This window comes from Cyclopterus lumpus, chromosome 11, assembly GCF_009769545.1.
Source record: "Cyclopterus lumpus isolate fCycLum1 chromosome 11, fCycLum1.pri, whole genome shotgun sequence".
Lineage (NCBI taxonomy): Eukaryota > Metazoa > Chordata > Actinopteri > Perciformes > Cyclopteridae > Cyclopterus > Cyclopterus lumpus.
Genome location: NC_046976.1, coordinates 13315401 through 13330591, shown reverse-complemented (window position 1 = coordinate 13330591; position 15191 = coordinate 13315401). Strand labels below are relative to the sequence as shown.

At 40.9% G+C, this 15191-nt stretch overlaps 1 protein-coding gene across 1 annotated transcript; it reads right to left on the bottom strand.

The window, feature by feature from the left end:
• Window positions 1-1947: 1947 nt before the first annotated feature.
• On the bottom strand, window positions 1948-8325 carry LOC117739544 (gasdermin-E-like). The gene is made up of 11 exons (XM_034546013.1): window positions 8237-8325; window positions 8001-8100; window positions 6445-6683; window positions 6106-6298; window positions 5595-5772; window positions 5190-5310; window positions 4822-4968; window positions 4083-4204; window positions 3644-3812; window positions 3467-3537; window positions 1948-3185 (listed from the first exon to the last, which is right to left on the bottom strand). The coding sequence occupies exons 3-11, from the start codon at window positions 6653-6655 to the stop codon at window positions 2952-2954; spliced, it is 1446 nt and encodes a 481-aa protein (XP_034401904.1). The 5' UTR covers window positions 6656-6683; window positions 8001-8100; window positions 8237-8325; the 3' UTR covers window positions 1948-2951.
• Window positions 8326-15191: the final 6866 nt, after the last annotated feature.

The following is a 15191-nucleotide window of genomic DNA, read 5'->3' as shown; positions in this document are numbered from 1 at the left end:
ATATTCAAAATAATATGCATCCATATATCTGATGATTCTTTTTTTTTTAAATATGTTACTGATTATTATATATTTTGTAATATATTAGGGAGTATTATATTTGTAACTGATTTGAAATACAGAATAAAAAAATACATAATGAAAAAGGGTTAACATTGACAGTAGCGCCCCCACGTGGTGGTTGAGTTAGTCAAGTAACCCAAGATGCCGCATGTCCGTTTAGGATGTCTTCCACTGACCATCATGTTTTCAGGAGCAGGAATTTAGTTTAATCAGATCATATATTGTTAAAAGGGCACACTTTATCTCAAAGAATATACTAAATGTGATTATCAACCTACAAATCATCTGCTTTATAGTCCGGCAACGCAGTTGTTCACGTTAACTCAAATTAACTCATATGTTATATGAGTTAATTTTCTGTTTTTAGTAAATCCAAAAATATTTTCTATTTTATCAAGAGGTCTTTAAACGGCCTAGTTATATAGATAGTACTAATGTGCTTTGACCTTAATAAATGACCTGCCGGTCCAGGCAGGTGTTTGCAATTATTCTAGCTGACTAGACTTCTTGAATTGAGCACAACTTTGCAAGAAGTTTCCTGAGTTCTCTAAACTCTCCACTCATAGTTTCCAGATTTCTACTGTGGGTACACCTCACTAGCATGGCCAGACTAAACTGTTCGAGGCCACAGGGCCCAAATGTACCGTTGGGGCCCTAATACATGACTTGTTCAGCTCGAGCCTCGTCAAACTGGTCAGACGTGGTTATTCTGAACGAAATGAGCCCAACCAGAAGGAATCAGCTTTCTCTTGTGGTTTTATGTTATAGTGCACCGAGCAGCAACCCTTGTGCTGCGTTGCATTGTCAGGCAACACACTTGATGCGTACAATTTATCTTTCGTCTCAAAGTGTCTGCATTCATGTACTTGTGTGGAACATGATTCTGCTCTAAATTCCCATCCAATTCACAGTGTACAGCTGATTATACATAACTGCTTCTTTATATCTAGAAACCAAAATGTCTACAGTGAAATTGTACAAATTGACCCTGTGTTTACTGTGTGTTTATGGATTTGTTGTTGATTAAACACATCTTTGTTTAGGAATATATAGGTTTATTATTTTAGTATTGAGGTTTCTTCCTATTTTTCTCCCTGTTTAAAGGTTTTTTTGGGGGGAGTTTTTCCTGAACCAATCAGAGGTCCCAGGACATAGGATGTCATATGTGTACAGAATGTAAAGCAAATTTGTAATTTGTGGTGTTTGTGCTATATACAAACATTTTTTAATTGAATTGAATATAGTGACAATGATATACAATAATAATTAATAATAGTTACAAACAAAGTTAGCTAAACAAATGAAGGTAATTGACACAGTGTGCCTCTACAAGACATAACCTATAGATTAAGTGATAATGTAGAGGGCAGTAAATAATCAAATTGTTGAGGCCATCAGAGAGTTGCCCTTTTTGCTGTTGGTAATCCAGCCTTGCTGGCTAAGTGTACCCAATGTACTGGAACCTGACTGCATCTACTAATACTAAAATGATGTAAGTTGTCCCACTCGAACAGGTGCAGCAGCAACAAATCTCTTTAAGGTCTTTGAACACACACACTGGACTGAGAAAAGGTCTAATCAGCCGTGAGTGAAAACACCTGTGTGGGTGTACACTGCATACACACCTTTGTGCAGAGGTGAGTCTGGTATGCGTTTAAAGTTTAAATGCATTTAAGCCATCCAAAGAATCTCAAACGTGTCATGCTGTTGTCATTACTAATTGAATCCAACTCACATGATAACAAATATGTTGGCACTATCAGACTAATGCTGCTTGTGATCTTAGTCATTAATATACATTCTAAAATGAGCAAATACCTTGACAGTGCAGAGGGCATAACCTCAAACGTTTTCCTTACATATTTCCAAGAAAAATGAATGCGATTTGTCATTTTGCAACACATTTCTTTATCTTTGGGCGATGCATCTCATGCAATATAAAAAGCTTTTTTTGCCATTTCTGTAAGACAAAAGGATATACTTCGATAAAGAGACCTAAAGACATTTCAAAATGTATTAATATAGTAGGAAGTAAAACATGTTTTTCCAATCAACATTAAATTAGAATGTTAACGAACAAATAGGAAAGTGGCCGTAAGGCTATGGCAAAGGTAGCTTAATTCAACATTATCGCTACAAGTACACTTCATCAACATAAGAAAACATCAATACTGCATTTAAATATAATGTCGATTTTTCTATTCAATGACAGTATTTTAGGGAATGTTAAATATATTGTTTTCTTGATAAATAAAATAGTCTAGAAAATCTGTTGCAGCAATACAATGCAGCATTTGGAATAAAAATTCCAGCAGGAATATGTGTGCAAGAAAGTTTTCAGCATACTGCATGAATGTATAAATGTTTTCACTTTGTGTACCATCGGCATGCATCAAATTTGACATATTTGAAAAGCTTAAAATCTACTGCTTAAATATGTGTTGAGCTAAGACATACAGTGACAGTGGATAACAACATTTCCGCAGCCCGTTGATAAACATTTTCAGAGTGAGTGAGAACATTCATAGATAAAAGCAGTGAAACTGGATTCATACAAAACAATTTGTTTACAAATAGTTTGTTGACCAGATTTATATGTAAGGTGTCTGATCAAATAAAAACCTCTTTATTGGTTTACAACCTATAAATGAGTGGGACACATCTATGAACCATGTTAGAGCTATATCTATATCTAAGTATACAAATCCATTACATAAAATATATTTATTTATATATATACTATGTATATGATGCATAAAAAAATAGGAAATAATAGGAACAAATTCATAATGATAATGAAAGTACAAAGATTTTATCTCAATAAACTCTACAATAAAGAAAGAAATGGAGGAAACGTACACACAAAAGTGCTCATGCAGACAGTACCACTACTTTAGCTCTTTGCACAGCAGGGACAATCCCTGGATGCTGAGGCAGAGGACCAATGGGAGAGCTCCTGCTTCATTTCCTGTCTCCGCCCACAGCCTGTGGCTGTCTCTCTTTAGTGTCACATTGGTGGAGCTGAGCAGCTGCTCTGCCAGTTGGAAGACCTGGTTGTCCTGCAGCGGGACCGGAAGACACTGGATGGAGAGAGGCTCGCTGCTCTTCTTCAACCTGCACATCTGGTGAGAGAGATATCAAAACACAGCTGGATCATTGACAAAAGGATAACTATAGCTCTTTTCCCACATCTTGAGAAATGTGCTTACGTACTTGCTTCGCTATAGAGTGAGATGATGTCTGACTATTTTTTTAAATACCGGTAATCATTTTTAGATTTTCAAAACATTGACACTTTTTGCACTAATATAATTAAACATACATAACTTAAAAATAAAAAATTGAATTTAAATTCCAACTCATTTAGCCAACAGTACACAGTAAATTAAACAAGTTCACTAACCAGTGTGTCGAAGGCCTCCAGAAAATCCAGACGACTCTCACTCAGGAGGCTCAGAGTTTGATCAGGCAGCGCTACAAAAACAATAAATACAACATGGTTGACCTGCAGTACTAATTGAGTTTTGCTCAAAGCCCTCAGGGAAAATGTGGCCATATTCAGTGCAGAGTTCACCCTCACCTTCCATGGCACTGACCAGCAGGTGAGCTGCGTCGAGGCAGGCCGGGAGATGACACTGGCTGTCTTCGGCGTGGTTGTCCAGTAGGGCCGACAATGCTTTTCTCTGACTCTCCGACAGTTCTTCATACTTGTCTATATCCAGTGTTTCACCACTGCACAACTCTTCCAGCTAACGGAGACAAAGAGAAGAGGCAAAATGGAGAAAAAGAAAAAAATGTGAAAGAAAAAAAGAGAAACGGTAGTTCAAACTAGTGTCACAGATGCTATCAGATATCCTGTCATTAAATAAAAATAAATAAGGTTTTGGGTGACTGTCGATTGGGGTAAGTCTAATTGTGAAATAAACACATTTCTCGTATAGAGATGAGCCAAAAGCGACTCGTGGCCACAGCAGACCTGTGGTGTGTTGGCGTTGGGGTCAAGTTTGAGTGTCACTCACCAAACACTCCATATAAGACAGAGCAGTTCTGTCCCGCAGAGCCTCTTGGAGTCTCTTGAACAAGGCACAGCGAGCTGCCTGGGAGAGCTCTGCCAGAGGAGAGAGGTCCATCTCCTGGGATCCTGTAGGAGACCGGGAGATACTGCATCAGATTTCAAATACATAATGTCCCCATCATTTCTTTGATATGACACACAAAATGCGTCCTTTTATTGCTGTAAAAGTGCTTCTCCCAAAGATTATTTTGATCACATAAAGATGTTGTGCCATCTTTGACTTGTTCTCATTTTTTACTTTCGGTTAGTAACAACTGAGGTGTTATTTTACAGACGAAGGGGTGACTTGGACATGGGTTCTACTATACTGTATTTGGAAGTATGAGAATGGAGAACTGACTATACAAAGAGATGTACACTACTGACAATGACAGATTAATAAAAAACACCATGGTACTGTCTTTAAAGATGTAATAATCCCAATCTCATATACTAGATAGTTTAAGTTTACAGGCTTTGCTCCAGAGGCTGGTCAGCCCAAATATACTTCAGAAAAAATAACCAATCCAAACTATTCATTGAATCCACAATGCCATCTGTTAGAAAAAGGGGAACCCATTACATTAACATCATTCCTCTAATGTGTTTCACTTCCCTCACAAACAAAAGAAAAAGTGTAAATGATATGCGTTATAGTTATTTCAGGAGTAACTGGCTATACATATGAATGAATGGACACAAACCATTTGGCAGTGCACTCAAAGCTACTTTCAATGGAACCATCTTCCCATTGCACCCTTCGTCCACCGTATCCAAGGAATCATGGGATGGCCAGGGTACCGGTGAGTCGGCCTCAATGCCTCCTATTGTGCCAGGTTGTAGGCATATATCTGAAAAGACACACAGCATCATGGATATCACACAGAGGGTCAAATGGCACAAAGTAAAGACACAATCACACATCAATGAACATCCGCCGGTGGGATGTTAAAAATGATCAAATATGGCTATTCCTATTAAGTGGGGATGTTTGCCTTAGCATTTGTTCGGCTTTCCGACACTCTCTGGCGGGCGCACACACACGCGCGCGCGCGCACATGCACAAACTCACCATAGTGGCCATTCTTTTTAATCTCCAGTTCCAGGATGCTGTAAGCAATGACTGTACCGGAGGGAATCTCCAAGGAAACATCGCTGTCCACCTCAATGTTGTTGCTGTCCTTCGCACACACCTGAGAATACACATATCCAATACACACACACAAAGGGAGGATTTTTAAATCTGTTTTTGGATTAAAAATATTTGAACTGCTTGACGCGACAAACACAAATATTCAATCCCTCCCCCAGAATATGGCACTAATAACAAATCCCCCAGAATATGGCACTAATAACAAATCCCATAAATAACCAGTTAATGTATTTATCAACATCACATTGAAACTGTAGCACGCTATTTTGCATGTTTTTTGGAATTTCCTAGAACACACACCCTCTCGACTCCACACACACACACCTTCACAGAGTTCCCCAGCATGCCCAGCAGCCCGAGCATCCCCTGGAAGATGCACTGCTCCTTTTTGGTCTGGGTGATGGAGCAGGAGTTGGTGGTCAGGATCCTCTCCTTCACCACCGCCAGCACGTCAGCTCGCTTCTCCAGCTGCTGCACCAGCGGATTCTGCATGTCCACCAGCCTGATGACAAGACAGACTGTTTTTACATCCTGTACATCCTCAATGCCAATGTTGTGTATGTGTGCAACATTAATGTGTTGTCATTATCAGTCAGCTATCAGTGCGTTCACGTGAGAAACAACACGAAGAACCAGGACAGCTCCGGTGCAGCATATTTAAGTAAGATGACTCTACCAATCTCTGTGGTTTGCATGTTACTGGTCTCAAGTGTCAAATGGCTGATGTCTAATTACATTCATAGAGTATTCATCACATTAATAATGAAGTCATTATCCTGTCACCTGCCTGCTCGTCACAATGTGCAAATTATCCAAAAAGGGAATTATTTATCACCTGCTGCTGGAGTCTTGTAACAGCTTCTTCACATCCAGGTCCTCTTTCTTCAGCTTGCCAAAACATGACTGGAGCCTGGAAGAGCCCAGCGCCTCCAGGGTGGCGCTGGCAGAGCCGGCCTCTGTGTCCAGCTTCCCAGAGAGTTTGTCTCGAAACGTCCCCTTGTAGGTCAGGAATTCTGTCTCGGACACATCTGACAACGCAAGTGGTGTTTGCATCAATATGGATGTGTGTCTGTGTGTGTGTATGTGTGTGTGAAAAAAGGTGAAATAAAATATAACATTCATATGGCTTGAGCGATTTCTATTCACTGCAGTATGTACGTGCACACCCACATACCAGGGCCGAGCACCTTGTCGCCTTGCAACAAGTCGTTGAGTGTGAAGTCGGTCGGCTGGTACTTGGGACTCTGCCAGAACCAGATGCGGTTGCGTTTGACGACCAGCGCCATGGGAACCAGTTTTTTTGAGTCATTTACTCGGGACACGTGGATGAGGCTTCCTTCAGGGTCAATCTGACGGACGAAGTTGGCGGTGGCTTTGGAAAACATGGCTTTGGTTGACGAGGACTGCAGACAGCTGGAAGAAAAGAAGAGAAGAGAGCCTCAATTTAATTTAGCTTATTTTTTCCACTGGAAGGCAATGAGAGCAAAGATAGCAAGGCACTGGTGTGCTGGTAAGCAACTACTAAACCACTAAGGGTGATTTCCAATTGGTATTCGCCACAGTTTTTCCCCACGAGATAACTTATGCTAGTTTGAGAAGTCCCAATGAAGTCAACTGGACTCTGTGTTGTGTTCCACGTATCCCTAATACGACTATGAATATTGTAAATAGTATGACCACAACTCAGCAGACACATCCTAGCAGGCTAATTCTGCTGGATCAGCGTTCATAGCTTAAATATGTTATGTAATCAGGCATGATGGGGGATTTGTGCTGAGAGTGGAAGAAAGATTGAGCTGTTGGTTCGAGAAATGTTAACTGAAAGTTAACTGAAAGAACGGAACGTTGGCTTGAGGACCGAGAAAGAGAGAAAGAGAGAAAGAGGCCAGTTCGGGAAATAAATCTAAAGCAGGGGCTCACACTTCTGAAGCTCCACCCACTTCCCACATGTGTGAACAACACAAACTCCAGTTGACTTGACATGTGTTCAGTGGGTTGAGTCATTTGCTCTGAATTATTAAAGTCAGTGTGGACCTTTACCTAAGCCCAAACTCAAATTCTATAAGATCAAGTATGCCGTTGGAAATGTATAGCAGTAATGTAAAGGTAATATAGTGGTTCATTAAAATTGTCAGTGGCCAATCACCATAAAGCAAACAACCAACACAAATCCATAATTATTTTCTTTTGTAAAAGTGTTTTCTGTGCTTATCTATTAAAGGTGCATATAAAGTAGAAGAAAGTACAATTATCCATTAAAATATTTTCCAATATAAACACATGGTAATGTCCCCAAAACATTCCTGCCTCATGTATACAAATTATACGACCACACACACACACACACACACACACACACACACACACACACACACACACACACACACACACACACTTGCAAGTGTGCCAGTGTGTTTCCCGGCAGCCCACTTTCTCAAATGCAACCAGGCTGCTGCTGTAACTGAGAGCTGCGCGTGCTTGCACAATGAGGTCAGCGGCGGACGAGCCTTAAGGACACATGACTCGGATTATGAGTGTGAAATTAAAGAAATAAACTGGAGATCATGGAAAAACTATGTTCATACCGAAAGATCCAACATAAATCATAACAAAAACAATATCACGTTGGTTATCTCGAGCGGACTTAGAGTCAGCATAGAGTCACGTTGTTGGTTTTATTTCTCCCACAAACACTGATGTGACTTATTTGTAAGTGGAGTTGTCGCTTACCTCAAATGTCTTCATAAACAACTCCACAGGTTCGAGGTTACGCGTCCTCGGTTCAGAACTCAGGTCTGTCCCGTTTGTCAATCCAGGAATGTGCCCGATGCTGCCATGCGTAAAAGTAGACCAAGTTATCCAAACGGGGACCAGAATAATGCTGTTGATGTAACAAAGACACTCCACTAGCAGGATTATTATGAATGTGATACAGGCCGACGGGTGTCGTAAAAGCGGTCACGTACAGCAGCAGCGTTCGGTCAGAGCGGAGGCTGAATGGTGGGAGAGAGATTGACTGCAGTTTATCCACTTTACAGACCGCTGCTTACTCCTCCCACTATCACTGGAGAGTTAATTATGATCATATGAACTCTGGTATTTGTCTGTGCGTGTGAGCGTGTGTGTGTGTTTCAGGAGGACGTAAGAAGACTTTTTTTTTTTTATTTTCGAAATGAATAAAGAGGGAAAAAATACCTGCAAGTCTTATTATTCATTCATATAATGTTACATTTCTCTGCCAATCTAGTTCTAAATCTTAAGTAGGCCAGTAGTCGTGGTTTATTACACATTTTGCCACCAGCTCGACCACATCCTGTTATGACAAAACAAAACGTGTTCATTGTAGTGAAATATTTAAAACTTTCTTTTGTAGTTATTAATAAGAACAGTGCTGAATGTGTAACTTTGTCACAGGGAAAATGAAATACACGTATAGCTCTTAAAGCATCTATATATATATATATATATATATATATATATATATATATATATATATATATATATATACATGTGTGTGTGTGTGTGTGTGTGTGTGCGTGTGTGTGTGACCAGTGGTGATAAAAACTAACTCGGTTTGTCAGGGCTGACAGGGAGCGGTCTCTCAGATGTAGAGATATCATAGACATCTGTGCACAAACAGTGCACATGTAACAGGCCGCTTTAGGTACCATGAGCAGCAGCAGCACTCTTCAGATGATTTACTAATCATCAAAGTGCACATTAGTACAATGGCCCCTATCAAAGAGATATCATTTGTATTACAGGAGAATTTGGTGAAGTGGAATTAATTATTAACGACTTAATAGACGGTGGGATTGTTGCACCTATAGGAATGCATTGTAATGTATAACATTATATTAGTTTCATTCACTGTAAAACCTGATGAGTAAAGTCAACTTAAATAGTTTGAGGAAACCGATTGCCTTGAACCATTTAAGTTAAATAACTCAAATCCTTTTAGTGGAAAAAAATGCTTAAATGGAGTACTCCTAACTCAAGTATTTATTGTTAGGTATACTTAAGTAAATACAATTCATTTAAGGAAACTGATTGCCTAGAACCTTTAAAGTTGCATTAACTCAATACAAATACTCAGTTAGATACAATTTATTTATTTTCAGCAATATCATTTTTTCACCACATTACACATTATGCCAAAATTAAACCACACAGCTGCCAACATAAACAAATAAATCACTGATCAAATACATTGTTCTCACAACAAACATTAAAATAAATGATTAACTGAGTCATGAAAAGATTTTGTATTTTTTAACAAAATGTTGTCCAGCTAGGTTGAAAATTGACAATATGAGAAACTGCTATTGCCAATAGACTGACTATGAATCATCTAGCTCATTCTTCAAGGCCTGCAACTTAGGTTTGAGCTGCTTTCTACCATCATCCAAATTTAACAGGACAACCTGGATGAATTCAAAGAAGCCACTCAGCTTCGCGGATAGCTCATATTGAGAGCATAGATTAATCAAACACCACTAGTGCATCAGTCCAAGATCTCAAAGTCATTACAACTTGATCCTCGAGGATGACTGAGATATGGAGAGGTTGAAAGGGAATCCCTGCAGCCTTGTCCATATCCCTCCTCCTGAAAGAAAGAGTACACATGAGGTCCAGAACATGTGTATACCAAACATGCCAACTATGATAGGCTAATAAAATAAGATATAAACCTTTGATGGTCGTGGGAAACGTACAAAATGAGTGTGCTTACAAATATTCAATGAAATGCTAAATTGTCTGCCACACCATGAGAGTCACTGCCTGCTACACTTCTCTCACTAACATTAAGCCTGTGTACTCTTGACATGTGTATCTTGAGTGAATTCAAACTGCTAAAAGTGCATATGCAGTTGTAATACAAACATGGTAAGGGAGAAACAGTAGAATACTGGCCATGTTGGAGTTAGGCTTAAAAGAAAGAACAAAAAAACATAGCTCACATAAGGCAGTAACGTTAGCTTGGTATCGTTGTGTATTAAGCTAGCTGTATAAGCAACACATGTTGAATCACCATGTGGAGCCCAGCACAACCATGCTAACGTTAACAATGTTAAGCAACACATAAGTTGAATGCCTTAAATTAAATCAACCGTTTGATATCACTTTGTATATTCAAATCTCAATGCCATTGTCCTAACTGTGCAAGTGGCGACAACTGCCTGTTAATGAAACAGACTGAATGATCACCACGTGGAGCCCAGCACAACCATGCTAACGTTTACAGTGTTGAGCCTATTCGGTAACATGAACTTAAGCTAACGGTTGCTAACCGCAAAAAACAGTCACTTCAGGATTATTGCACTCTGGAAAAGTAATTTGTATGTGCAGAGGAGAGTTCACCAGAGGAGAGTTCATATGCGGACTAACATTGATCCTGTTGACACGAGATAGTTTTGGCTCTACAATTTTGTGACCATTTCATTTCATTGTTCTGTTAGTTATGTCTATTTGCGGCGCATTATGTACATTCCTGAAACTGAAAAAGACAAAAGTCAATGAAGACAGTGCTGTGAGTAAACTATCAACCTACTGTTGGATATGAGCAAAAACATTTCCAAATGACTGCTAAGCAATACATAGGTATTGATTTTGTGATGTAAGACTAGATATCGTTAACATTTTAACATTGTTAAGTTAACATTTTCTGAATTTGCCAGACTGTTCAAGCTGTTGTGTTATTTTAATAGATTTTTGTCCTGGCAACGGGGACGCTGGCGAAACTTAACGCCGCTCCGTCTATGACTATTTTTATTTGTTTTTTTTCTACCTTTTTTACGATTTAACATTCATTTAAATTATTTTTAATTTTATTTAACAGTGTAGCCATTATTCTGACTTAATTATTCTGCAAATCTTGGATTATTTTTTATTTTGTGATTGCCACTGCTCTCCACCACTGCGATCTGGTCAACTGGCGTTTGCTGGCTAGCCGACAGTCTCTTGCTGGCCGGCGGCTACCAACGAGCCAGCCGACTCCCTGCTGGATGCTCTCCACCGCTGCCGCCTGGACAATCCTGGACAACTTTATAACTGCCGCTGCAGTGATGCTCATCAAGATGCCGACGGGTCCGCTGGCAAATTGCTGCGCCCGCGGACTGCTGTCAACGCGGAGGACGCCGCCTCTATGCCCATGCCCACCGGTGTGGAGCTGCCGACTGGCTAGCCTGCTGCTGATCTCCGACGCCGTCCGGCTGGTCTCCCCGTCTCCAGCGAAGCTACTACCAGCACGCTCCACTCCTCTCCCCCAGCTGCACTGGCTCTGTGGCTTCACCATTATCACCTGGACCATCTACCGTTGGATTACGTCACTCCCGATCTCACATCATGTGGAGTTTTAATCTGCTGCTTTGGATTGCGCTATGTTCGACTCTCACGAGCGCATCTGTATTATTCATGTATCATCCTGTATTATTTTATTGTAAGGTGACCTTGGGTGACTTGAAAAGCGCCTCCAAATAAAATGTATTATTATTATTATTATTATTTGCATCTACCCACTTGTTCATTAAATCTAGACCACTGATTAGTATTATTTATCAATAACCGAATTTTAATCGAAAATAATCGAAATCGAGTACTTTGGTCAAACATTTCGTGATATTTGTTTTTTCAGCATATCGTCCAACCTTCTTTCAAATCATACTACATGAGTTCAAAAATAACAACGAAGAAAATTTAAATGTGTCTTTGTTACAGCCACCAGAGAGCCACAGTGCCTCCAGCTGTCAGGTCAGGATCCTGGACATTGAGAGAGCTGAACATGCTAAATGGGCAACACAGATCCAACATACAGAGAGGTTATGTGCTACCCAGAAAGCCCAAACCAACACTGTTCTGAAGAGACTGGGATTCAACGTCCCAGATGACACTGGACCTTCACCTCAGCATCAAGCTTTTCCCAAAAAGAGCCCTAGACCTTCTCTGCGAGGAAGTAGGATCAGGCCCATTTCAGAGGACGACAAAGGGGATTGCAAGTCCAGGACCAACCAGACTTTGCAAGAAGAGGACCCCTTCTTTGAGAAGAAGCTGCATCTGGGCAGTCAGATGGCAATAATTACCTGTAAATTGGCTAAGTTTACAGAAGCATCCAGGAACTCAAGTCCAGATTCCTTGCTCAGCTCGGTAGACATGCAAACTCCCAGAGAGCTGAGGGCCATCGGCCAATTCCTCCCTAGTACTCCTCCAACAGCAGCAACCAGAAGACCGACTCATCTCCCAGTGTTGGCTGTAAAGTATGGACAAGCAGGTATGTACCGTTGAGTGATGATGACTTTATCTATGGGAACTTGAACAGACATTGGTGGAGATGGGAATACAGTTAACAAGAACGATGTGTAAGCATGCTTTTTCTCCTGTTAATCTGAACAGAAAAATATGTAGCTGATGGATGCAAGCTCCAGACAGCTCAGAGTAAGGTGGATAACTTTGTGAAAAGATTGGACAAGTTCCATCTCCTCAACCATCCTCCACCACTAGCAGCCACAAGAAGGGCCAAGGTCCAAGCCCCTCCCTCCTACATAGGACAACGTCACCGTTGGAGAACTGTGATCAAATCCGAGGTTCGAGCACCTCCTTCCTCACCCTACATAGGACAACGTTGCCGTGGGTTCCTGGAGGTCAAACATAAGGTTCCAGCACCTCTTGTCCCACCCAACAAAAGACAACCTTTCTGTGGGTCCCTGGAGGTGAAACCCAAGGTTCCAGCACCTCCCTCCCCACCCTACATAGGACAACGTCACCGTTGGACAACTGTGGTCAAACCCGAGGTTCCAGCACCTCCTTCCTCACCCTACATAGGACAACGTTACCGTGGGTTCCTGGAGGTCAAACCTAAGGTTCCAGCCCCTCTTGTCCCACCCAACAAAAGAGCACTTCACATTGGGCCAAAACTCTGCACTGCAAAAGCAGGTCAGGAAGACCTCCAGGCCTTGGTCAACCCTGCAGAGAGTCTGTCCCTCTCCTTCAAGCAGCTGATCTCAGATGAATGGTAAGACATCAACACACAGGGACACAGTAGTCGGTTTTTCTAAAGTAGGGGCCAACATAATTCAATCATTTTGTCATCTAAACACAGGGAGAAAAACCTGGATGGCTTGAAATGTGTTCACGCTCTGGCACGACACCATCCAGCACTCCTGCAGACCAAGCTTCATGAAGTCTGCCTGCTTCTAATAAAAGGGGTATTGTAGACATTTTCCTCTTCCTTGCCGTCTGTATGTTGCATGAGGTTCTCATTTGCCTACTTGTGCATGTAACCGTACTGAAGTATTGAATGTTGTTCTTATTTACCACCTATAGGTGAATAACCTGCGCTCTGCTGTAGCCTGTTCTGCATTGGACTGCATAAGAGAGCTATATGTTCATTTGGGGAGAGCCATGGACACCAAGGCAGAGTGGATGGGCCAGGCCCTGCTGCAGAAGTTGGCTAAAACAACCAATGTCTTCATTCACCAGCGGGCTAACCTCGCCCTGGATGCACTGGTGGAGCGCTGCTGCCCTGGAAGAGTCATGAGCGTCCTATTCAATACAGGGCTACGGTAAAAACTCAGCAGGAAGTGTAGTGGCAGCGGGCATTAAAGTACATTAACTTAAATGAGACAAAGTCATGCATTTGTCTTTCCGCAGTCACGCTTGCGTTGCAGTGAGGGAGAGCACAGCGCGTCACCTCCACAAGCTGGCGGACATCGTCGGAGAGGATCACATCTTGAAATCAGGGAAGATCTTCACAGAGCGGTTCCTCACTGCGGTCAGCAGGATGGCAGTGGACGCCACACCGGAAGTCAGGTGGGTTACCGAGTCCTACAGAGTCTCACAGTACGAGACTTCTGGGAGAATTGATATTTGTTTCTTCAATATTAGACAGAACTTTATAACCTTCTTGGCATTGCGCTTGTACACTACATTTCTAAATGGGAAATGTTTTTTGTACAGACACTATGGACGGGTGATGATCCAGGGACTTGCCCAGCAGAGGGCGCTCATCCCAGCGAAATACCTGCCTCCCTTAGAGAAGATCTTGAGGAAGATGAGGCAGTAGATACAGAGGTGATGAGGGAGAACTTGAGACAAATAAAGATCTCAATCTCAAAGTGTACAGTGACAATATTTCATATACAGACAAATCAAATAAAGATTCAAGTTCTTTATAGACAACATATGTATTGGACAAACTACATCTCTAAACTACTGAACAGAAAATAAATGAAGAAAACAAAAACATAAACTAAATTAATGGAATTAATTAAGAATATGATGAAGAGTACAACGAATAACTATGGTCCACATAAAAATGAAAATCAAGAATCATATTGTGGCCGCAGTTTCTCTGTATCTCTGCATCTTGGATCTAGTTGTCTGAAAGTAGTTTGTTGGAATCTTATTCTTCCATCTCCGGCTCTGGGGCTCTTTCTCGAGTATCTTCAGTCCTGGTCGTCTTCTTTGTGGAGATTCGGCTTGTAAAAAAACCCACTTTTCTTTGTCCGTCTTGTCCAGTTGCACACTGGACAACTCTCCAGTCTTGACACTTGTGAAATGATAACCGTAATAATAATAATCAACTGGATAATCATGAAATTAAATATAACAAATAAAATACAAATTTTATTTCTAAAAAAATATTACTGTCCCATGTGCTTTTAATCTTCTTGATTGGTGTCCAACATATTATACATCACAATTATTTCAACAGCAAACAGTTGTGGGAAGGTTTGCTTTTCTGGTTTTGTGTTGCTTTAACGTAAACCAAATTCCTTACACCACTAACACTCTTTCACTTAGAATGGTCTTAAAAGAGGGACATTTTTTAATGAGCCTTACCTTTGGGACAAACTACTTTGTGGCAGTGAGTGAAACAAGCAAACTTAATTGTGCCTTATGCTAAAAACAAAGTGAGACATACCA